Below are 26,421 nucleotides of genomic sequence, written 5' to 3'. Positions count from 1 at the left end.
TTTTATATCAAGGACAGCAAATGCCTTTTTTGTGTTCTCCGATTAAAAATTTATTCCGCTCGTTAATGAAGTTGCACACCAGAACAATATCTGGTGTCTTTTTAGTGAAAAAAATATGGAATCAGTAAGTTAGGAGCTACTCAAATGAACATGACGTCTATAATACTGAACCGTAATACAAAATGGCCGACGATAAGTCTTCTTTCTACATAAACTTCTCAAATCTAAAACCAAAATATTATTGTTAACCGAACAATCCTTTCATTAAATGTGCCCTCTTTGGTCGTTTATTGAACTGTATTTAAAACTTGTTGGTAACCACAGTGTGTTTTAGTAAAACCAAATTTACAGGAGATGCAAAGGTAAATAATTTTAAATGTATAAACATATGGTAAAAATGCGTTATATCGAATTCTTTGTGAGTGAGGCACTTTTCACCAACGATGCTATAGGCACTTTCTAACAAAAAATATGGTATCTTTGAAATTGAATGTGTTGTAGGATATTGTTACACATTTAATAGTTAGTATATTTATTCATTTATAAAGAAACGATAAGGTATTTGTGTTTTAGACCTATGAATACATAGTAACCTAGGATTAATAAACCCCGTATAATGTACGGATCGAACCAAACCGGCACTTTGACTTTTATAAACTGGTGGCCATTTATTCCCGAACCTGAACCATTTTTTGTAAAATTTTAAGAAGCCAACCAAGAACTGAACCGAATATTTTGAAAGAACCTGAATCTTAACCGAAAGCCAACCTGACAAAAATGCGGTTTACTCCAGCATAACGTCACAACTTGTATTTTACGGAGTAAAGTTATATATAAAAAAAAATTAATAAATAAAATGCTTCCTTTTAATTGTTTTAAATATTTCAACAATGAGCTACTTGATTTTTAATGCGTTGCGCTACTTAGATTAAATACGAGTTTACTTATAATTAAATAATTATTAGGCTACCTTCCCTTATTGTTCCACATATTTTCGTTGAACTCAACTCAGATTGTACCCCTAATTGTAACTTTATACACCGGTTGTGGTATGATGTGACATTTGGCTGAGGTGTTCATGTATTTCAATCATAATTTGCCCGATCAATCACGTTTAAGGGACACTGATAACCCATAATACACAACTTTCCTGGACGATAAACAAGAAGGCTTTTCGTTCAACCTGTGGCGCAGACCTACATTTTATCAGTAGGATTGTGACTAGTTGGTTTAAATTGAAATGTAAATTCAGGATATATTTAAAAAATATATATTTTAGAAAAAAAACTCTTGATTGTTGACCAAAAAAATTAAACAAAAGAAAATTTGCTTTGAATGAAAAGGTTTTCTACTCATGTGATCTGTTAAACCAAATGTTTGAAACATAATGTTGTGGTAAGCAATCTTAATTCAAGTAGCGATTAGAAATAAGTTATTGTCCCGAAATGTTATATCCTAATGCAATTTTAGTTTTGTACAAGTAAGGTAAAACGGCCTTAACCTTAAAGTAATTGCTGCGGATTTTCTTGATTCATTACAAGATAGATCATAGATGCCAGGCACTAAACAAAAGATTCTGGAGAAACGCCGTGTCTAATTCGTCAAAACGACGTCATCCAGATTTTTCATGGTCCCAGTAACAAACTTTAAAATGATTTGGAACAGTCGCGTTTGGTAGAGCATTTGTTAATTCAGAAATAAAAAAGTCAATTTCACCAAAAAAAAAAATCGAAAACCAATGCACACATATGGGCATAAGTTATAAGCTGCTGCTATTACGCCTATTAGTGATAATTAGGTTGATTTATCATTTTTGACTTAAATCAAACGTTGGATCAAAATTTGTCAAAACATTTGATAGTTGTTTACTAAGTAGGCTAATTTACAAGAAAGTTGGCGTATTTTTTATTTAAAAAGCATTTTCATAAATGCCTTTTATTTTTCATAACAAAAATTCTAATCAACAAAACACCACATAAAGCCCTTAAGAACGTACATACTGACGACGCCTAGACACTAACCGAAAAAAAAACATTTAGTATTTAACAAAAATTGCAATCATGTAAAATTTAGATCCTACTCAAACCCCGGTATAACCTACTATTTATTGAGACCAGTCAGTAGCCTAATTGTAAGGGTGATGAATCAAAACAAAACTGAAAAGTTTTGAAATTTTCGTTGTTCTATTAAGACTTATCTTTGCTGTACTGGATTTTTAAGGTAGTTTCCAGAAAATTGCATTTATGTAAAGTGTATATCCTAAATATACCCTTTCATTATAAGTTTGTAAATTTGTTCGCTAATTATTTCGAGTTTAATAAATAAGAATTCCTGCAGGCATAATATTTTGTTTTTCTTCAAAAAGCAAACATTTAGCCATTTGTAATATTGTTTCATGCCGGAAAATGTTCCGAAATTACCCTTACGCACCCTTGCTCTTCATTATAAGGGTATAGAGTTGTGTAACTTTGGGTTGTAGCTTCCATGCAAATGAAATATGATTGATTGAATGTAAACCGTGTTTAAATCCCATCCATCACATTTCACATGGGAATGATTAATAAGAAGATGAGATTTTTTGATTAGGAACTTTGATGGAGCCCTATGTTTACCGGCAAAGCCTTTTTTAATTGGTGAGCCACTAAAACACTATGACTAAGATAAATTTTCTTCGTCGGTTGCGTGATAAACAGATCCCGGTCTCGATCAACAAAACACGTTTGTTCGTTTAATAAATTTATAGAAGACACCGCTAAACAGCGAAACGCACCGGAACGAGATTTCAATAAAAACATGACGGTAAGGTTTAAAGCTTGCTGCGAGAATTTAGTATTTGTCCTGTAGTGCAAAAACGAATTGGTATAAGTTGCAAGTCGGACTGTGGGTTTTTATGCTGTCACATCACACCGCTACGTAGACAACGTCATCGCTCTTGAGGTCCTTGAGAGATGATAGTTCTGAAACGTGAGATATTTTATTGTTATAAAATTATCGAATTCTCATCATTCACCAGGCACGAGTAACGGTTTAAGGTAATTGAAATTCTTTCGTTAGATGGAGTTTACTGTACAACACGCGCCAAGTATATATTCATAATAAAGCACGTTAGAAAAAAAGTGTGGCAAACATTTTAGATTCCAGTGTAAATAGTTTAAAAAGGCTACGGATGTTCAAAGCAAATCGGATCCTTTGATTCGAATTTTGCCGTTTATATCGGGTAATTAGAACAGGTATTTATTTATCATTTTTACCGCGGAAAGCTGTGTCTATTTGTGAAGAACATACGCGAGTGAAACGTTTAAATTACGGCCAAAAATTGTTCATTAAAAATTTACTAGGATTCGATATTCCATATTCGTTATTCTAGATTTAAAACCTATTATTCCAGAAACCTTGGGATTCTACTTTAAACATCTCTAATAAAGGCTCTAGTTATTTTTATATTTGAAAGTTGTCACACGTATTTTTTTACCGATTGCAATACCCGATATTGGACTCCAGCCATAAGACCGAAATAAGAACAATATCAACGTCGGAATTAAACACAGTTCGGAATAAGACCAAACTAGCACTAATACCTATAATAGTCGTAGTATATCGTCTAAAACCCACCACTAAATACATAATTAACCACCTAATAATTTCAACCCTAACCCATTTTCTAACCCCACCCATAACCCCAAACACGACTAAAAATGCGGTGCCAAAACAGCGGAGCCCTAACGGCGCCGGTCAGACTAGGGCGTCTAAAGTTAGTAACCAAAACGGCCAAAGCCAGACCGAAGGCCCCCGATCTCTACCTACAGTTTCAAGCGTTATTTTGGTCATTAAGGCCATATTCCGATGCATTTAGGACGTATTGCTGCAGATTTAGGCCATATTTAGACGATTTTGAAATTAATCTGTACTGAATATCACTGCGTATTTGCCCTTATTATGTCGTTGGTCTAAATACTTTGGTCTTGTACATTTTTTTGCTTTAGGTATTGTTGCTTTTCAGGTCTGATTTTGTGTTCCCCGATATTTTACGTGAAAGTATGACCATCTGATTAAATACCACTACGTCAGTACAGAGGTAAAATAAATATAATAATTAAGAGCAATGACCATGTTAACAACGTTTTGATTAAGTTTTTCGTTAATTTTCGAAAGATTTGCTTTTTTAGAATGAGTTGACGACCGAATTAGAACCGATTTTCGGCTAGTTTCGGGCGTGTAGTCTAACTCCCACCGGTGTTGGGTAGGGGCTCTGAACTTATAGGTGTGGATTTAATAGTGCGAACGTGTGATCGACATATACTTTTCAAGTGACATTTTCGCCTGGAGTTAGCTTTTGGCAAGACAATATCAAAGCAAAGCTGAATGAAATCTCTAGCGCAGTGTTTCTCAATCAGGTTCTCAATGAGGTGATTGGTTAACCCCACGGTGAATAACACTTTTGCAGGTGTGAGTCAATCAAAAGGGGTGAACAAGGGTGAACCGTCAGAAATGGACGATAGCTTGCGAGCAGGGCGGATATTCCGGGTGTGCTGTTATATATAGACGAGATATTTTTTTCATATCCGAAGACTGGAGATAGGTGCAAAACTAAAAAGTTGGTGAACAAAACTAAAAAAAGAAGCACTGCTCTAGCGTACAATAGATTGACCAAACTCGCTACTGTCACATGATGGTTTCATACCAGACTCGAAGGTGGGTGTTTTGTAAAGTTTGACCCCCCTTCCTCTGTGGCCGAATAACGCCTTTGATTCTTCTTCCAGCTGTTCGAACACGAGATCATTTGCGCCGTGCGGGTTTTCCAACAACACCATTCCAACTTTGTCGCCATCACCTGCGAAATAAATAAAAATTGCGAAATAAATAATAAAAAAAAAAAAAAAAAAAAAAAAAAAAAAATAATAATAATGGTTTAATGCTGAGGAAAGCTTTACTTTTTGGCGTACGCCGTCCTATTTACTCCACAAAAAAGTGTAAAAACAGCTTGATGGCAAATTATGGTATAACGAAATCCTTTACGAAGGGGTTTTATGCATAAATCAACTTTGCACAGCAAAAACGTTTTTACACTATTTTCAGCGGATTTAATACCATACTTTTTAATTTCCATGCACCTAGCAAAGTAACTGTAGTCGGTTGCTCCTCAGTTATCTTTATAGCTTTTTTTTTTATATATAAAACACGCTTTGGCGCTCAATCGATTCCGGACTGTTTACAAAGGTAACTTGAAAGTTGCAAAATAACCGTTTCGCAAAAAAAGGAATTCAGACTACAAACATCCTGTTTACTTCGGTTTTCGCCCTTGGCCAGATGCAATTTCAAGTATTTGCAGGCGATCTCGCCTAATGGAGCCGACGCAGACGGTTTGGCCGAGACGTTTCCACGCACGACGTCAGCAAGAAGTGTGGCGCCGTGCAGAGACATGGGGTCGGCTTGAAGGCTGATCGGCAACTCTGGCAAAAGGACAATCTTATGCGCTTGCTGCGAAAAGCCGTTCTGGTATACTCGAACATGGCAAGCTATGTTAGGTTAGGTCGTAGGTTAGATTATAGGTTAGGTCATAGGTTAGGTCATAGGTTAGGACATAGGTTAGGACATAGGTTAGCACATAGGTTAGGTCATAGGTTAGGCCATAGTTTGGCCATAGGTTAGGCCATAGGTTAGGCCATAGGTTAGGCCATAGGTTAGGCCATAGGTTAGGCCATAGGTTAGATCATAGGTTAGGTCATAGGTTAGGACATAGGTTAGGACATAGGTTAGGACATACACCATAGGTTAGGTCATAGGTTAGGACATAGGTTAGGACATACACCATAGGTTAGGACATACACCATGTCTAAAAATGTGAAAATCTACGATGTATACTTTTTCTATAAAGCTTCGTACTAAAATCCGTATTGAAACATGCAAAGCAAACCAACCCCAAAAAAGAATAACAGGAAAAACAAGATACGTGCCGAAAATAAATTTTCTGTCCATAGAATAACAGGAAAAGCAAAATACGTGCCGAAAATAAATTTTCTGTCCATAGAATAACAGGAAAAACAAGATACGTGCCGAAAATAAATTTTTGGTCCATAGAATAATGGGAAAAACAAAATATGTCTCGAAAACAAATTTTCAGCATATGCAATTCTTACCCACGCCATCACGCAACACCGACAGTTGCAGCTTGGCGCCATTCTCGTTCAGACCGAAAACAAACGACACGAAGCGGGTGACGTCATTCATGTTTCGCATGACCGCGTAGTTGCGGGGGTTTTCCAGCAGGACGGTGCCAGGGGGACCTTCAACGGCAAAAATGTTTTGTTTCCTTAATAACCAACTAAAAGTTTGACCCTACCAAACCTCTTAAATTAGGAAGCTCGTTTTGATTTAAGTGCCTAATTGCTAATCTACTATCCACTATCCTAAAATATATTGAAAAAGGATTTCTAGGTAAACTTAACGGTATTTTAGTTTAATTGAGGCGTACCAGTGTAAAGTCCGTTCGATCTCAGTTGCACGTTGAAATACTTGCATGGCGGCCCTTCTTTCGATTGGTCAGCATTTTGCACGTGACCACGCACAAGCGTGACGTCAAGTTGATTGCCTTTTAGCTAAAATCATGCAAAAGAAAATTATTTACGCATTTACTAACAGTGCGTCATAAAAAAAGACTATAGGCAATTGGAAAACAAGTTAAGTTTGTCCCAATTTCTATCAAAAGACGCTCGTGCTGCATCAGCCAGAGTACGATAGATTAAAAAAATCGTCCCATGTTTATCAACAAATAAGTTTCCCATTGGTGTCTATCGGACTGTAGCACTAATTTTGGGTAATTGTTTAGCGATAGACATTGTAGTCCGCTTGAAACGGTTTACGCTTCACAACAAAGGAAAACGTAGCAAACCAAGAATTTTTTTGTAAAGCAAAATTGCTTTTAGTAAGCGGTGAGCCATGCCCTTTTATACAGTCCACCTGCGTGCCATTTTTCTTCTTTGTTTGGCAACATTTATAACCATAAAAATGTTAAGAGCAAGCCAATCAAGTTATTTTTTTCGTTTAAGAGGAAATGCCTATATGAACATTTTTCCGCAGAAAAGTAGTGGTATTTTCTTATATTTTTTGTAATGATTTAAGACCAGTCTAGAAAGAAAATATGAGAAAACTACAGTAGAAAATGTTGCTTGTCACTACCCTTGGTGAAAAACAGTGGTGTGTGGTCCCTTGCCTAAATATTCTCCGACTGATCTAGAGCAGTGGTTCCCAACCTGGGGGGCGCGAGCCCGCGACCCCTAAGGGGATCGCAAGAGGTTGACTGGAGGGTCGCCGTGTGCTATTTAACAATATAAACAAAAAAATAACAGTACAATGAGCAAGAACCACTGCTAGTTTAACAATTTCATAAGCTTCATTTGTTTGTTTATTATGTCACCATTGCAGTTGAACTTAATAAATGGCATAGCTCCAGTCTAATAGTTTTGTCTAATACAAATAGGAACGGTTATATACAATTGAGGAGCCGTTTTATGACACTTCAAAACTCTATGTAACGATATTTCTACAAAATTAAATTTTCCGGTAACAACATTTTTTCTCACTCGACCAATTCAGGGAAATGCGAGATAATACAAGGTTCTTTACAAATTAACCGTTCGGGATGTCAATTTTCCATTATTACGTAACAAGCGCAAAATTATTTTTTTACTTATCTTTACCGGACATCTTGAGGTCGCAAAAACAAAAGATTGTAAACCACTGGTCTAAAGAATATAACCGACAAACAAAAAAAAAGGCAACAGATGACTTGTTGACATTTCCTGCTACTTATCGTTGGGTTACATCGGATGGAAAAAACACCACGACTTCGTAGAAATATAATTTCTGTCAACGCAATTCTCTTTAGCTATTTCCTTTCTTTTTATCTAACTGTATTTAAACTGCTGTTTATCGATCGTCGCCGAGTCAAGTGGATAAGTGGGCGGAGGCTGTCCCAAGAACCTCAAAGGATATCAAGTTGCATTTTGCTGCCGCCAAATAGCTGAACGGATATCTGGTTTTGCTTTTGCAAAGTTTACGCTCTAGCATCCAGACGAAACATCAATGAAATAAATGTGATAAGTTGAACGTGCTTTATTTGAGTATAATAAAAAGTGGATCTACTTGGGTAAGAGGCACTTGGTGCAAGGTTAGTTACCCAACCTGTGATATCAACTGATAAATACGCCACAAATCTGAAATATTGATACGAAACAACAAGTCAGGGTGTAATTTAATTAGAAAAGCGTATATCTATTCTAGTAGGTAGTCCACGGGTCACAAAACGTTTTTTTTTTAATTTTTTTGCCGGATAATTGAGTCCTGGAATGGCGGGTCGGAAAGGGCAATGATTCCCAAACTGTTTTTAAAGAGATTAAACTTTTTTCAATTTCGGAAAATGTAGTATTTGTATTACCAATAGGCATACGTGCAAGCTTTCAGACTTGAATACGCAATACCCATAACAATTTAATCATATTGAGACATTTACATATAGCTTGCCGTGTGTTAAGGGCGATTGTAAAATGATTCTATTGTTGTTCTGTTAAAGCAGGGGCTCCTAAACTGGGGTCCATGGACCCCTTGGGGGTTCGTGAACTAGTTTTAGGGGGTCCACGAAGACTTAATTGAAATATTGGTGTAAATTTAAGAAGTATTCTATTTTTCAAAGAAAACAGTTTAATTTAAAATAAAACGGTTTTGCACAGACTGTATTTAGACTCCATTTCACAATTACATTTTTTTGGGGCAAAATCAACAGATTTATAAAGTCTATTTGTATTGTAACGTCAATTCAGGACGTAATTTTTTTAATTTTTTGCCTACCGTCGTCCACGCGAAGCAAAAAAAGGGTACACTAACCTAGATTTTTTCCCGAGTAATACTTCTCGTGCGTTTAGTGAAAATACAAACTTTTTGTTTCTAACGAAATACGAGTTGTTTTTTACGTGCAAAATGAAAAATATTTACAAACACAGAGAATCTTTAAATGTCTGTTATATATTAATACAAACGACTAAACTTACTAAAAAAGTAGTTCTATAGTTATATTTAACCAGATGACTGTACTTACTTATATGCTTTTAAGGTGGACCACATCCTATAACGGTATAACTTATCTTATCCATTTTTCGATTTTCATGAGTTTTTTAGTTAATGCTAGGGACATAACTGGGTGTCGACTTGTAGAGAGGTTTAGTCGCCCATCTGATATGAAGACCCTCGCATCAGACATGAAATCACTTTGAAGCGATGTTTAATTGGTTCTCAGTATGCAAAAATCTTAAAGACACGGGGGGCTTTGAACTATTTCTTCGTTGCGTTGTTATCGAGGCAATCGTGAAAAAATCTTGTCAACACCAATTACACGCAAGCCGGAAAAAAATTGACACCAGCTAAAAAAGGGTTGTATATTTTAGTTAACTGTAGAGGTTTACCGGGGTCGAAAATTTGCGTTCAATCAGGTTGTCAAACACCATCCTGATTGCCATAATATCGTACTTCAATCTGTTCAGCGGTAAAAAGGATGGAGGTTGGTCTGTTGAAAACCAGTGGATCCGATCCGATACTGATATAAGTCTTTATCAGGGTGCAGGAATTTATTAAGAACACAATGACTTAATCAAGTGTATTCATATGTTAATTCGAATGAATGTCAATACATATATAATAATAGTATTGATACAGAAACAGCATCAGTGTAAGTCAGGGTTTCTTAACCAGGGGAGCGAGAACTGTTCAAAGGGGTGTGAGGATGCTGAATCAGACACAGAAAATGTATTACTGTAATTTATTTCTTTGACCAATTAAAAGAAAACTAACTCACATTTTGATATTGTGTTATCAGTTACTTACAATCGTTTTGTTATTTAAGCAATTTTAGAAGTGAGTGCGAGAATTGTTTGGTGATTTGAAAAGGTTGCAGCTAGAAAAAGGTTAAAACCACTGGTGTAAATAAAACTTCATTGTCAAACACTATAAGTAACTAACAAGGCGAGCCCCTACCGCGACAAGGTAGTAACACCAACAGCCGTTAAACACAACTACAATATCAAGGGACATACACCACTTACCCTGAAATGCGCGTTAACATCTGTGACGGTGGAATTACATAAAAGTTTGTTTATCCCTTTCCTTTAGCCCACCATTCACAACCTCAAAATTACCATAAGCCCAAAATGAAAAGGTTAGCTGTCTGTCGGATAAACTTCTTACGGGTTTGCCAATCAACGAAGGTCAAATCGGGGATGTTCATGTTTCAAGTGATAACACGGTCAGCCGCCATAAACCGGATCCATGTGATGTAGATTGCGATACAAGGACTTTCAGCGTTTGAGTAGAATTATTTACCGTTATGTTTACCAAAAAGAGAAAAAATGCAGATACCGAAAAAGCATAACGTAATATCGGTCTAGTCCAGTAGTCACCAAACTGCTGGATAACTGTAAAGATTGAAGATCGCAGGCCGGATATAAATTTTGTACTGAACTGGACTTGATTATTTTGAAAGGAAACATAACAAAATAGTTTTTGAAATAGAAAATGAGCTTGATGTAAATTTTGATTTAGGTTAGTTTTGCATCTGATAAACTTCTATTCAAATTGTTTTAGAAAATATGCTGCGGGCCGGTAGAATTAAACTGGTTGACTGTAGCTAACTGACCCCTAGTCTAGTCCCACTGTTAAACATGGAAAAAAATCGTTTATATTAAGGCGATACAATAGCAATAGACTTTATACACTTCGACGTTTTTAATATCAAAGCGTTTGGCGTTTTTCGTGGGTTGCAGTTCTTTGGTCGTGATACGAATTAAATTTGACAAAAATGTCAAGAATGACCAAACCTAATCCATCAGACATTTGCCTATGACTAAGTCTAAGATCGCGTTTCAAGTAGTATGTACTTGTTTCGAAAGATCGTACAATACAAGCAAGTCGTCTCTTATTTTAAGTAACAAAATGTTGTTATAAAACATGATATCGAATAACCTGCATAAGACACCTGGCGCCGCTCTGGACCAACTACTTGTGCCCACGCAGCACACTGAAAATTGATGAGATGCAAGTATTATACCAGTGTAAAGAATTAGGGGGAGTTTCGATCGAAAGGTTAACCGCATATCAAATTGAGCGACGGTGCCCAATTGGCGCTCTGTAGCTCTTAAACTTTATAGTGACTAAAGAAGTTGACGTGTGTTCGCAGCATTTTCGCGAGGAGAAAGAAACTTTCGAAAAACACTTAAATGACACACCTCGAAACTGTATAGCTCACCTATAGATGAGACGAATGCGGTTGCAGGTAAAATGGTGGCAAACGTTTTCGAATCGAAAAAAGTACAGCACAAGCAAATAATTTCATGTTGAAATCAATAAGCTTGAAAACAGTGATTCATTTTAATTTTCAGGCAAATAACGAAAAATAATGTGAGGTTGCATTCGGAAGCCCTTTTCCGAAAAACATAAAAAGAAATCGGACTACGCGTGGAGGTGACAGTTTATAAGGAACGGAAAGTAAATGAAAATCAGAAACACATCTGCCTAACTATAGTTACCTTATACATCACTATATAAACTGTCCTGAGCTTATTACCAATAATTCAACTATTCAACTAACGTTTGTATTTTCTGTAATAGCTGACATTAATCTAGTAGCGGACATTGTATTTCTTTAACATTACTCCTGATTACGACCAAGTCTTGTAATAAAGTTATGAAACAAGACAACGTCAAAGGTTAGCTTAACCTAATGATGGTGCTGAAACATATGGCGTGTTTTCATCGTTCCTTATTTTAATCGTTTGACACCAGAAGTAAAATAGGCAGATTAGATACCAGGTTCAGGTTAAAAAACGAAGTTCTGTATTTTTAAATCTAGCACCAACGAAAGTGAAAATCTAAAGCTATAGACCAGTGGTCGGCAAACTTTTTTTGTCGCGGCCCAAAGGACTCTTTTCAGAGCTATTGAAGACCCACTACGTAAAATCACTACAAAAAGTGGCGGATTCAGGATATTTGATTTTAGGGTTGAAATATACCACGTCGCTTTGGTGCCGAAAACATCGCCATATCAGAATGTATAACATACTATAAAACAAAGAAAAGTACGCGCGAAGCGCGAAACAAATTTCAATTACATACATTTTAAGTTGGCAAAAAGTCTGGTTCGACAGGCTCCCAGGGCCACATTTGGCACTTGCGCGGCCCACAACTACATTATAACACTGAGCTATTCAAAAGTAACTCTTGGCCCACTAAAAATGGCTCTGCGGCCCACATTTAGGCCGCGGCCCACAGTTTGCCGACCACTGCTATAGACTTTCTCCAGGGCCCTTTAATGAAGCCGGAAAATTAAACCAACCTAAAAACATGCGACTCATCTGGACAAATGAGATACGCAGAACACCATTTTAGTGTTGTGATTTCGAAATGTTTTTAATGCTCAACGTATGTGCCGTTGGCCTTTTTCAGCAAATTGCTACTAGTTTGTTTTTTAATTTAGTTGTTTATCCGTTGCAGATATGTCACCAAAGCCTTAATAGTGGGCTCGATGCACATGTAGTATGTGTAACTGTTTTCAAATAATAGGCTATAGATTTAATCTTATGAAAAGTTAACGAACGTTATCATTTTTTTTCACTGTGTTTCCTCAGGTTTTGCGATCGCTAAAAATAGTTGCGCGAAAAATATCTGCGCGCAAGTGACTAGAAGGCGGTCCAGGTTTATACAAGCAACACTTTTTTGTAGGTTTAGCGAGCGATGTTGGGGGTGGGATGGGTTCATGTGTGCGTTTAAGCATGATGATGGAAACGCGGTTCGATCTGTATATCAATGACTCATGAATTAGGCGCATTGGAGGGGCTCCTGTTTGGCAGCAACCAACGCGCCAGTGGAGCTAAAACAAATTTCCATCTGAATACCCAAAGCACTCGGAAAGCCCTACTAAAGTAGATATTGTTACCCACAATAGGCATAATTGAAGTTTTACACGGCCTTTTGACAATACTATAGGGCAGGTGTAGCCAACTATGTTCGATTGCGATCGACTGAAAAAAAGTTACAAGAACATTTATTAAACATTTCAAGGTCATTCAAAACCAACGATGGAGGTTAATTTGTTACGTCAAATAACACTTTAGGCCCATCCAGATAACAATTGGTAATTTTAATGCTCCGCTTGTGTGCGACTGCTACTGTAGTGACGTAACACATATTCGACGCGATCGACCAGGTAAAATGTGATCGACGTGTTGGCTACCCCTGCTATACGACATGTTATCCTTAACCCTATTTGCAACAAAGTACTAACAACCCTGCAAATGTTAAAATGCAAGTTACGCCACTCTTCTGTTGTTTAATCATCTATTGATATTCGCGAAAAAAAAATTCGCAAAAAAGAAAAATTGCAAAAAGTTTGTAAACAGGGTAATCGAAATCCATTAGGTTTTTCACATGGGCAACCAAACTGAAACGTTTTCCACCGCCCTAAGGAAACACTACACCGCTGACCTGAGTAGATTCGAAGATAATGACGTCACAGGTGGGTGGGGGGTACTTTCGCAGCGGCGACTTGATGGTGGACGAGATGTAGTCGCTGTGCTCTTCCGCCACCTTGTCCAGGTATCCATCCGCGCCTTTCGCGCCGTAATAAACTGTTACGTCATCGGTTGGCACCAGCTTGGCCTGCGGGGCGAAAAATAATTGAGGGGTTTCCAATTCAGGAAACTTTAACACGGTGAGGTGAACGACTCTTCCCACGGTGTTCCATTGCAGGCGTCACCAATTCTTTGCGAGTGGTTGGGATTAGTGATCACTCGGGCGAATTTTGTCAATATTTACACGTTAAGTCAAAATCGATAAAAATGCGCATAAATTGTTTAGAATATTAAAAAAATATATATAGTCATCTTTTTAAAATGTGAGTTTTGTAAAATGTGCCAGTAAACATTTTATCAAAAAAAATATAGTTTTAAATATATTTAACGACATTATGACTGTATTATATGTTCATTGGAGTAATACCACCCAGGCCTAGTCTATCGCACTAGGTTTAGCTCGAACCTCACATAAACCGCGTTAACTCAAATGACTGATAGTCGCAGGCAAGATATAAAATTTGGTGTCGCTTGCAATATTAAACAAAATATATAGTGAGTTTTATGAAATTGTCGTTTATTTTTCCAAAACTTAGTCAAGATTCGACCAACATTTCTGTTAAAACTTAAAAAAACAGCAGCTACATGATTGCAACATTCGTGAGTCGAAAGAATTAACCTTATAGGGGGCATCTAACGCGTGTTGCTTTCGTTTCAATCTTTGGCCATTAATCTGTGCCTTGTGAAAATCAAGGTTTTGATACACATTAAAAGCGAACCTAAATCCTAAATTCGTTAAGGGTTCAAAGAGCGTTAAAACGTACTTTAACATTATTTTTACAAAATGCTTACAGAGATGCAAAAAATATTTTTTCATCGACGAAAAAAAAGGCTGTTTTAATATGTCTAACGCATAGCTCCGGACCGCAACACCTGTTTGTGGCTTAGAATGTGAAACATATGCTGGCATATCGCGTAATAAGAGATTCACTTCGGCACAAACCAAGCAATAAATGGCAGAATGTGAAACATATGTTGGCATATCGCGTAATAAGAGATTCACGTCGGCACAAAAAAGCAGTAAATGGCGGAATACGCACGTCAGGTGGCATTTTCAGCCTTGTAGCTTCAACAGTCGTTAATGTCGTTTTGGTGTAAAAAGAGCCCTGTTTTGGTGTAAAAGTTTTCCTGCGCGGAGCGGAACAGGTATTAAAACACGCTCAAAAAACGAAGACCATGTTTTTATTACGAACGCGAAAGATTTACTTTCTTTAAAATTTTCCTTAAGAAGTAAATTGATTTTCCTTTAGGATTGATTTCCTTTGAAAATGAAATTGACGTTAATTTTGCCAAACTTAGTTCAGAGAAGCATCTGACGAACATTTTTCGATATTGCAGTCTAAATTAAAAATAAAATCATTCAACCCATATGTTACATGCTTTGGATAGAATAGTTTAATTAGTAAGACACTGTTATTAGTACGAACGCGAAAGATCTATTTCCTTTCAAATTTTTCTTAAAAAAGAAAAGATTAATTTCATTTATAATTTTTCTTCAAAATAAAATAAATTGATTTTTCTTAAAGATTGATTTTTTTGTATTTTTTCTTTAAAAAAAATAAATTGATTTTCCTTTAAGATTATTTTCCTCTAAAAATGAAATTAACTTTATTTTGCCAAAGCTTAGTTAAGAGAAGCATCCGAAAAACAATTTACGATATTGCAGTCAAAATTAAAAAATAAAATCATTCAACGGTTTTGACACCAAATAAAAGCGAACATCTTAAGTTAATCAAGGGTTTGAATTGTGTAAAAAAAAGCGTTAAAAACGTACTACAATACACATTTTTTTGACAAAATGCTTAAGATGCAAAAACCATTTTCAAACCACGTGGCATGTTCAGTCTTTATTTTTAACAGTCGTCAATGTTGTTTTAAAGTAAAAAGATCCCTGTGGTGAGTTTTTAGTTCTTAACCGCAGCGAAACGTGAGAAAAACACGCTAAAAAAACCGAAGGCACTGTTATTATTACGAACGCAAAAGATTAATTTCCTTTGAAACCTGGCATCACCTTCGGCACCATATGATAGGTCGATAAGGTGAAACTCGAGAGGCCTGACAAAGGCGACAGAACATCATGGCAAATAAATTAATGTAGCGAGCGTGCAGTCAAACGTTGGACAACATTTTTCTTATTTTTAAATACAACAAAATTTTTAAGCTGATTCCAGGGTAAATAAGAAAACAAAATTTTAATGTTTTTGGTATATATCGGTTGGAAATTATTTGGTTGAATAAAACAACTAGAATTGGTATTTTGCAGACAAAAAGTCAAATTATTGAAAATTGAGGGTCTGTTCTGTAATTTAAAATCTCGGTATTGTTGTCGGAACATGGGCAAAAATCAGATATTTTAACAGCTAAAAACTGATCTAAATACTTTGAGCTGCCCTTAGTTCATACGGAAATCTTTTTTTCTAATTAATATTTGTGTTTACTTTTTTATTTCCATATTGCGCCTACTGATAAAAACTTAGTCGAGGGAAGTCATTAAAAATCAGTTTTTAATCGGCTAAATCTGAGCTATAGCCTGTTGATTGGATCTTCTATATTTTGCGCTTAAATCGTTAGTTGTGGGTTAGTACAAAATGACAGATTGTTTAAACATTTAAAGTTCGACTTTTTGTTATGTACAATCCGAATTAATAGTAAAATACGTCATAGTTCATAACAAAATAAGCGGTACAAACTTTCCTTTTTTTTTTCCTTTTTTTTGTACTTGATTTAATAATTTTACTTGAGTTAATAAATAATGCGAAACTGTCTTGACATACTCTGGGCGGCTTTAACCTATTTCTCCGTTGCGTTGTTATCGAGGCAATCGTGAAAAAATCTTGTTAACACCAATTACACGCACGCAAGAAAAAAACATCGCCGCTGGCCAGGAAACGCTTGTTTTTTTAGTTTAACTCTGAGGACTATCGGGGCCGAAAATTTCGTTTAATCACGCCGTCAAACAGCATCCCCATGGGCATAATATCGTACTTCAATCTGTTCAGCGGTAAAAAGGATGGAGGTTGGTCTGTTGAAAACCAGTGGATCAGATCCGATACTGATTTAAGCCTTTATCAGTGTGTAGGAATTTATTAAGAACACAATGGCTTAATCAAGTGTATTCATATGTTAATTCGAATGAATGGCAATACATATCAAATAATGGTATTGATACAGAAACAGCATCAAAACTTTATTGTCATAGACTTATAAGTAGGGTTGGCAAGCCCGGTAAAACACGGGCTAAAACGTTCATACATTTATTTAAAGTTAAAATCAAGGTTTATTTTTAACTTAAATTGCATTTTAAAAGAGTGTAAAGTATTTGACCAATATTTGACCTATTTGACCTATTTGACGAGTATTTGACTGGTCAATTGACCGTTTATTTTGAGTGGGCAATTTATTTGAGTGGTCAAATGCCGTTAACACAACTACAATGTCAAGGCATCTAAACCACTTACCCTGAAATGCGCAAAGTTAACATCTGTGACGGTGTAGATCATATAAAAGTTGTTTACGCCTTTCTTTTAATCCGCTCCATTCACAACCTCAAAATTACCACGAGCGGAAAATGGAAAGGTGAGCAGTCTGTCTGATCAACTGATTACGGGTTTAAACTTCGAAACACTCGCGTGCATGTTTGTTAGCCAATCAACAAACGCCACATCGTGAACCTTATTTTGTTTCAAGCGACAACACGGTCAGCCTCCATAAACCGGATCCATGTGATGTAGAATGCGATACACGGACTTTGAACTTTTGAGTAAAATTCTTTTACCGTTATGTTTACCACAAATAAATTCAGATACCGAAACCGCCATATAATATCGGTCTACGCCAGGGGCACCAAACTGGTGGATAACTGTGAAGAATGGAGATCGCAGGCAGGATAAAAATTTGTATTGACCTAATTGGACTTAATTATTCTTATTAATCGAAGAAGACATAAAAAAATAGCATTTAAGTTGACATTGAGCTTTATGCAAATGTCATATAGTTTAAGTTTTGTTTTGGAATTTAGGTTAGTTGCGTATCTAATCAACTCTTGTTTTTTTGGGAAAATATTGTTTTTTTGGGAAATATTCTGCGGACCTAAAGAATTAAACCGATGGTGTAGTCCCACAGTTAAACATGGAAAGGAATCGTTTATAAGGTGGTATAAGAGCATTACAATTTATCTGTTTCGACGTTTTTGATACCAAGCGTTTGCAATTCTTTTGTCGTAAGACGAGTTGAATTTTACAAAAATGTCAAGAACTAACCCAACCCAACCCAACCCAACAACAGACATTTGCGATAATATTGGTACTGCAATATGAACACTCCACAACAGCCTGTGCAAATATCGCCGAGTTAGGATAATAAGGCCAACTGCCTATGTCTAAGATCATCTTCGAAGTAGTATGTATGTATACTTGTCACGATATATCGTACCATACAAGCAAGTCGTTTCTTATTTAAGCAACAAAAATGTTGTTATATGTCATGATATCGGAAAAACCTGCATTAGACACCTGGCGCCGCTTTGGACGAACTACTTGTGCCCACGCAGCATACTGAAAATTGTTCAGATACAAGTATGAAACATGTCTAAAGAATTAGGGGTTTCGATCGAAACTTTAACCGCATATTAAATTGAGCGACGATGCCCAATTGGCGATCTGAAGCTCTTGGAACTGCATAGTAACTGGAGAAACTGTCGTGTGATCGCAGCATTTTCGCGAGGAGAAAATCACAAGAAACTTTCGAAACACACCTAAATGACACACTTCGAAACTCCAAGGCACTTCGAAACTCTCGGGTAAAATGTTGACACAAACGTTTCTGAATCGAAATTAAAACCAGGCAAACAATTTCATATAGAAATCAATATAATTTGCTTGAAAACAGTGATTAATTTCAGTTTTCAGGTAATTAGTCTTCTTCTAACAACATAAAAGAAAGGAAATCGGGCTACGCGTGGAGGTGACAGTTTATGACGAATGTAAATGTGAATTTTATCCTTATAGTTCAAAGTAACTTAAAAGAAACCATGTATTAAGCAACTTAAGCCTTGTTTCTCAACCCATGGGTCATGAACCAAATTTACTTGATTTGTTTGAGTCGCTGGGAGCATTTGTTTTATATGGTTAGACTTATTTTATTTGAGATTTTTCTTTAACACATGAGCGAAAAAATTAGCGGAAGCATTACGACGACAGGGCCGATATTACTTAAATTCTTTTTCGCTTGCAAAAAGTTCAAAGAGAAATTTGGTCGCCAAAGCTTCGCTTTTATACTGACGCTTAGTTTTAGGTTGCCGCAAAAAAAGGTTGAGTAACACTGAGCTCGAGCTTCGAGGCGAACCTTTTTATTACGTAGGCCACAAACAGGACCTTTATCTATTAAATCTTACATATAGGCGCAGAAAAAATTTGTCAATATTAATGCAAAATTGCTGCTGCATATTTGGTTAAATAAAATTATCCTTGACTGGTAATTCAAAAGTTTACTTCGGCGATTCCTTACGATTGATTATACCAAGTTCAGTTGTAAATAATTAACCAAATTATTATTTAATTTAGACGAACAAGTTGGTCACTGAAATTCTGTAATAGGTCACTGTGTGACCCGCTGGTCAGTGGTTCGCCGTCCCTGACCTAGAGTTCAATATATAAAGAAATACGGCCGCCCCAAAGATTTAGCCAACTCAAACGGGAAACGATATATTTAAAATCTTCTTAATCAGAACTAAAAATCGAAACACTGACAACACGGCTGCAAACACTCAAACGAGTTTTTGTTATCTAGAACGCAGTGCGAGTAACCAGCATCAGCCCTTACCTTCTTTCTCAGCTTCTGTATCCGATTGATGATCTCTCTGGCCACTCCCTCGTCCAACATGGCCTGGTCTGGCGTGACGTCAAGTAGCACAAGGACATCGTTGTCGGAATGGGCCACGTACCTGTGACGAAACGCACGACTCTCGATTAGTTTCGGTTTGCGCTGGGCGTTTTGTGCAGGCGCTGGCTTTGTATGTTTGTTTACAATATTAGGAAAGAGATAGTTTGTCGAAAAACCGTTAACGGAGCCTCGCGGCATCGCTTTTACAAACAAAAATCTTGGAAGGCCGGGTAAACAATAGGATCTGAAATATGGGGATCAAAAAAAGGATCTGAAAAACGCATAATAAGACGTCTTACAAGTGTTTTTTTAAAACAAAGATGTAAAAATAAATGCTTAAACAATCTAGAGCAGAGGTTCTTAAACTGGGGTCCATGGACCACTTGGGGGTCCGCGAACTAGTTTTAGGGGGTCCATGAAGGTCTACTTAAAATATTAGTGTATATTTAGGAAGTAATCTTTTTTTAAAGAAAACCGTTTGATTAAAAATAAAACGGTTTTGCACTAAATGTTATTTAGACTCAATTTCACTTTCACATTTTTGGACCAAAATCAGCAGATTTATAAAGTCTATTTGTACTGTGACGTCAATTTATGATGTCATTTTGGATTTTTTTTGCCGACCGTGGTCCACGCTAGGTTGAAAAACATTTAGGGGTCCGCGGAAAAAAAAGTTTAAGAACCCCTGATTTAGTGAAAATGGTGAAAAGTTATTTGCCTTGAAGTGTAATTTATTTAACAACATGTAAGAAACCCAATATGAAAAACGTAAAGGGTTATTTTTTATTACGCTTATGGAAAATGAGCCGCGGGACGGATCAAATTTCTTAGCGTGTCGTAGTTTGCCCAGGTGTGCTCGAGACTAATTTTTATGTTTACAGAATAGTTCAGTTGTGGCTAGTTTGAAATTCTTTACTTTGAATCTTCACTGGAGAACTGGTAAATAATGCGAAGGTCCCCAGGAGCGAGGTCGTGTCCGAGGATGTTGATCTTCCCGCTCCTCATAAACTCCTCCACCTGGTCGTTGTCCAGCTTCTTGATCTCTGCAGTCACTTGTTTGAAGTCGCCTGAGTCATGAACAGAGTTTTTGCGTTATTCTACGGACACCACGGGCTGCCAACCTGACGATTAACCCATATATTTGTTCGCTGCCGATACTAGGGATGACCGATAATATCGGATCGGAGCCGAAACCAAATGCCAAGGGTTGGAGTATCAGGTCCGATACTAAAAATGTTTTGGAAATTAATATAGAAATTCCAACCATTATTTGCCTTCCAACGCAGCGATTTCTTTATTTTGAATAAAAAGTTTTTAAAAAAAAGTATAAAGTAACCGAAGGTAAAAAAAAAAATTGCGCTTTTTAAACATGGTAATCACACGGAGTTATTATCATGAAAAAAATTCAAAGAAGTAAAAATTACAAGGCGAAGTAGGCTTCCTAATGATACAGTTTTGACGTAATTTTCTATAAAAACAATAAATGTACTAGGTACCAGAAATCCCTGTTTATGTTACTGTTCCCGATTCTGTTGAACCCGGGGTCGTTTGCAACATTTTTGTTAACAATGGTTGTTTCGATCACGTATAGAAGTCTTCATTCCAAGGCTTATTTGTTTCTCACCGTGTTCAGTTCGATAGCAAGTCAAGCGACGTCAAAAATCAAGCGCAATTTTGTCCCGCAATCACAAACAACTTGATACAATTTGTATGGAAAATGAGGAACATAGTGACGAAGTTAGAAGTGGGGATTTGGGTGAGGCAAGATGTTGTTAAGTGACAGGCTTCGGTCTTATTCGGATTAAGATCTTTTTACGACTAATTTTAAGAGTTTAGTCCCAAATGGTCGTATTCCGAACTGTGTTTTTTTTATAACGATGATGTTATTCTTATTTCGATGTTATTACTGTAGTACAATAAAAAATCTTTATAGTCAAACACGGGCGTCCATTCTGTACCTTTAAGTCGTTTTCCCAAAACCATGTGATCGGGCTCGGCGCGCAAACTGACGCCGTACTTGTCCTTGTCTGACGACATCGTGACGCAACGCACGTTCAGCTCCTCGGTGACGTAACGCTCCAAACTGGTGACGTCAGCAAGGTACTGGGGATCCTTGTGAATGACGACAAGCTCCGGCAGCGGATACTACAGTACGAAAAAAGTGCAAATTAGGGGTTCTCAACAGTTTTCCTGTTAAGTAGCCGTAAGTAATATAAAAGTCAAGCTTAACCTCCAGTAAGTTAACATCAAAAAGTAGGAATTCGATAACTAGCAGTAAGCCACTAACTTAATAAAAAGGTTAACGTAACTACCATGAAAACAAACATAAAACTTCAACTGCCAACCAAGTACCCACAAAAATATTATCACAAACTCTAGGTTGGGAAAATGTCCTTTTTAAGGGTATAATAAAAATCAACAGGTTTTGTTGAAGTTTATAATACACAGATAACTGCCTTTTAATATTTCCATCATTACTGATAACATTTAGAATGTAGACTAATGCAATATAATTTGGAAACATGATCGAAACACTTGGTATAGCTTTTTTTCTGTGCTATACATGCTGGATTTATTTTTTTCGGGCAAATTACCTTGGTAGGAAGGGTTTTCCTGTCTCTGACCACTCTCGCAAGTTCGATGACTGTTTGCATTCTGTGAACCGCCTTTTCGATTCCCTCGTCAATGAGCGAGTCTCTTTAAATAATATTGTTCAAGCGATTAAAGTTGGCCTGTATATGTTTTAGTTCGTTTAGCCCAGCGGTTTTCAACCAGTGGACCATGGCTTACTAGTGGGTAGTTTTATAGTTTGTTATTTCATAAAAACTTATTGGGCCACATTGTTTTTGTGCAACGAAAATGGGCCATGAAAGAAAAAAGGGTTGAGAACCACTGTTTAGCCCTTATGGGAAATGATAATTAACAGTTAATTGTTTGCAGTTTAAATGCTTCTGGATAAATCAATTTCGACATAATATAAGTTATAGGTTTGTTTACGCATAGTAAACGAAGTTTATTTGTTAAAAATAGGCTTTTTTGTTATTATTTTAGGCTTTTTAGATTTTAAAGCCTTTTATACAAAAAATAACAATGCGAAAAGGGCCAAGGGCCGTTAAATTGTTAAAACACTTGATTGGATAATCCGTTGCAGATCGATATTCAGTAGAAATGCAACAGGAAGCAATTACTACAGGGCAAGCATTTGGCAGGTAAAACGTGGGAAACATATAAAACAAACAGGCAGTATTTTTGGAACATTTTTAAAAAACAGTCTGTCAAAGAAGTCAATTGTTGCTTTTAAAACGACATCATAAACTATAAAGAGATGGTAAAAAAATAATATTGTGATTTAGATTACAAAAATGGGTTCTGTATCTAACTCACAAAGTTTCAGGTAGCAGAAGATAGTGGACGCTTCTAGAATCTTCATTCTGTAGCTCCGGAACGATCTTGCGCAGGTTCTGGTAGATTTGCTCGGTCAAGAAGGGAGTGAACGGACTCTGCGTGCAACAACAAGTTCAATTTCACGGCGTATTACCGCGAACTCTTAATACTTATTTGCAAAACGACATTCCAATACACAAATGCAGGCAATTCGGAAAGTTCTTCTTTCAATGGGATTAATACCGTGGACGAATTTTCCGCAAACTGAAGTTCAACTATTGAAAACAGATAAGCAACCCAGATAAGACAGATAAGCAACCCCAGATAATACAGTAATTTGTGTTTCAGATTCTCCGCGATGTACGCAGTCGCTGCACCCGTCCCACAGCGAGAGATTTAGCATCAAACACACAAAGATAGGCATCATTGGAGACCAACCTTGTTTAGCGTACATCGTCAATGTGGATTTTATCTAACCAGATATACGTTAAAGCCAAGCCAACCGCGTGCAGCGATTCAGACTGTGGTCGAGGCTTAGCCCATGTGGAAAGCTATTTTAGTGTTTAACAAACAGAAAAAACCTGATATACTCGTGGGAAAACACGGATCTCTGTTTTCACTGTAAAGTTTAGCTGGAAATATGAATGCCTGATACTTGGCAATTTATTCCTATTTGGGCGAAATCAACCTCAATTCGATACAATACCAAATGACATCATTACTACGGTTAAATCAGCAAAACTAATCAAATTGATATTATGACTGTAAAGTTTTCCGGCTGGCTGAGAAACAAAGTACTTTACCTAAAAACTTAAGCACCATTATTGTGAGGTCTCAAAAAATAGTGTTTTTAGTATGTTTGTATTATATAATCATCAAGCCTGTGCAGGAGAAGTAAGTCAAGTGTCTTGTTCCAAGTACAAAAAAAAAAAAAACTCCAGACTGCCGAGATAAAATAAAAAAATAGTCCAAATTAGTAATATCTTTAAAACAGTGCATAACGCGAACTTAAAGATGTAAGACAAAAGATCAGACTTTGTTACCTGAGCTAAGAAGATTAGGTCACATCGGTTGATTAGAGCAGGGTTTCCCAAACTTTTTTGAACCACGGATCACTATTTTTGAATATGTTTTTCCGCGGACCGCAATACAAATATACACATAGATAAAACTATTCGGTTTTGAATGATCCAACAAAACCGCAAATTCCGAATAGCGATAAGAATATATTATTACGTCATAGACGAGGAATACGAGAATTTTTCGTAAACCACTTTTTGACTAAAACGAAGATGCAACAAGTAAGATTTAGGATACTGGATATAGAAAAAACTTTCGAAATTATTAAGTTGTGAAAAACAGCGGCAATTATCTTTGAAGGGGTACGTACTGTACAACGTATATGTGTGACTTTTGACTTTTTGTCATATCGCCACGGACCACCTGTGCAGTCGTCGCGGACCACCAACGGTCCGCGGACCACAGTTTGGGAAACCCTGGATTAGAGTATTAGAAAAAAAAAGTTCAAGAAATTTTTTCGTACATTAGAATGGATTTTTGAATGAATTCTTTATATGAATTTGCAATAGTTTGAGACAAGATTTGATAATTTCTTGATAATGAATTATTATTATTTTTTTCTTTTTTTTAAACAAGTAGACCTTCCGTAATGTTTTTCAGCCATGCTTTATTTTTTGCCTTCCCTAATGTTTTTTAGCAGTGTTTTATGTTTTAGTAAAAAAGAAACAAATTTGACATAAACATGCTGGACCTGATTAGGACTGAATGATTTTGTTAAAATAGATTGGATTTCTTGAAAAAAAAAAACGCCGAGGCTAAGTCAGTGACTAGCACTGCAAACTGTTCTACTCAACTAAGTTTGCATGATATTTTTGTTAGATTAAAATTTTAAAATTATTTAAAGTTTGTGTACCAGCTATCCATAAAACAAATAGTAGTTTAGGTTAAATGTTCAAGTTGATTGTGTTAGCCTAATTTCGCTCAATAAGCGAACATTGCTGGTTGGCGTACACCAGTAAAATCAATGTTGTTATTATTGAAAACAAACCAAAGGATCAATGTCGCTATTGCTGAAAAAGAACCTAAAGTATCCGGCGTGCGTACTTGCGGTAACGCTTAAAGCGATTTGCGCTTCGGCAGCCGCAGTTTGAGTGAGCCACGTGAAGTCAACTTGATTGTTTGTATCACAATATGTGATAACATTTAAAACTTCTCTCCTTTGGTAAAGTTCAAAGTACAAGTTGGCTGTCTTCAGTCGAAACTAACTTCGAAGCACTAAGCTAAGAATTTAGAGTGTCTACCCGTCAATGATTGAAAATCACTAGGGATTTTGGAACACAATACACGTTTTTTTTTAGTAATTTTACTAAAAATTTTAAATCATTATATTAGATAAAATCGACATTTCGCAATTTACAGACGTTTCAGCAATAATTCATGCCTTCATAAGTGTAAAAATCGAATCGGCATGAATAATTGCCGAAACGTCTGTAAGTTGCGAATTTTATCACTAGGGAATCTAGGGGTGTTCTAAGTAGAATCCGTAGGTATTCTATAATAATAGGGTTTGAATCTAGAATAAGGAATTCATAATACCGAGTTATTTTGGGGGCAGATTAATCACCATATACATGCTTTAGTGACAAAACAGCAATTAAACGACAACTGTCATTAAAGAAAAAATCTGCCATTTAAAGCACTTAAACAAATTGTGATGAATAACTACACAATAAAACAACAAAAATAAAACATGATACATGATAGAAAGACAAGGTTTTTGCCAAAACTAAGTTTTGCCCATAGTGATTGCAATGCGACACAATTCGGACCCTCCATTTAAGTAAGTGATATGATCATTTTTAGTTCGTTTTTTGTCAAGGTTTAACTCACATGCGTGAGTTTCTAATAAAAAGTAATCTATATTTTACCAATGGCCCAAGCTTTATATTCGCCTGCATTTTTTCAAGTTGTATACGCTATCTTTCTTTCGGTTTACAGTTTGACATACAATATACTTAGTTGGATTTTACTGATATAGGCTTTAAAACATAGAATACGTGTGGATAAACGAAACAGTGCTTTTAAAGAGAGTGACTTATTTTACAGGTTGCACGTAACTATACGTAAAATAAATGCAGAACAGGTATCGTTTAATACCGGACGGCCATCTATTTCATAAAATTCGCAAAAAAAGATTATTTCTTAAATTTGTTCAGTTTTGTTTTCACGGGCTGCAGTTGATTGCTAGATGCTGCTGCGTCTAGGTGACATTCTATGTATTTGGCTGTTTTAGCCTGCACGCTGTTTTTCAAGGTCAATCACAAGCGTGCCAGATCTACTGGTATTTGTGTGGGCGAAGCCTGCACGTAAGTTGCCAAAACAAACTCAAAATCATGTGTGAGGTAAAAAAGTCGTGCAAGAGACAAAATCACGTCAGCTCTGTAATATTTGTACACGACGCGGTTTT

The 26,421-nt window shown here is 36.4% G+C and overlaps 1 protein-coding gene across 1 annotated transcript in view; it reads right to left on the bottom strand.

Annotated features, from left to right (window-relative positions):
* Positions 1-2,733: 2,733 nt before the first annotated feature.
* Positions 2,734-26,421, bottom strand: part of LOC146163777 (isoleucine--tRNA ligase, cytoplasmic-like) — a 63,928-nt gene continuing 40,240 nt past the window's right edge. The window contains exons 18-28 of the mRNA XM_083381838.1: positions 22,935-23,050; positions 22,145-22,247; positions 21,509-21,695; positions 20,467-20,617; positions 19,491-19,611; positions 13,525-13,698; positions 6,473-6,596; positions 6,138-6,284; positions 5,286-5,450; positions 4,682-4,831; positions 2,734-2,957 (exon numbers count right to left, since the gene is read on the bottom strand). Of these exons, the coding sequence (XP_083237964.1) occupies positions 2,902-2,957; positions 4,682-4,831; positions 5,286-5,450; positions 6,138-6,284; positions 6,473-6,596; positions 13,525-13,698; positions 19,491-19,611; positions 20,467-20,617; positions 21,509-21,695; positions 22,145-22,247; positions 22,935-23,050 (1,494 nt within the window). The 3' untranslated portion in view covers positions 2,734-2,901. The remainder of the gene's footprint in view (positions 2,958-4,681; positions 4,832-5,285; positions 5,451-6,137; positions 6,285-6,472; positions 6,597-13,524; positions 13,699-19,490; positions 19,612-20,466; positions 20,618-21,508; positions 21,696-22,144; positions 22,248-22,934; positions 23,051-26,421) is intronic.

The sequence above is a fragment of the Ascidiella aspersa genome, chromosome 2, assembly GCF_963924565.1.
Source record: "Ascidiella aspersa chromosome 2, kaAscAspe10.2, whole genome shotgun sequence".
Taxonomy (NCBI): Eukaryota; Metazoa; Chordata; class Ascidiacea; order Phlebobranchia; family Ascidiidae; genus Ascidiella; species Ascidiella aspersa.
This window is presented reverse-complemented; position numbering and strand designations above follow the sequence as displayed.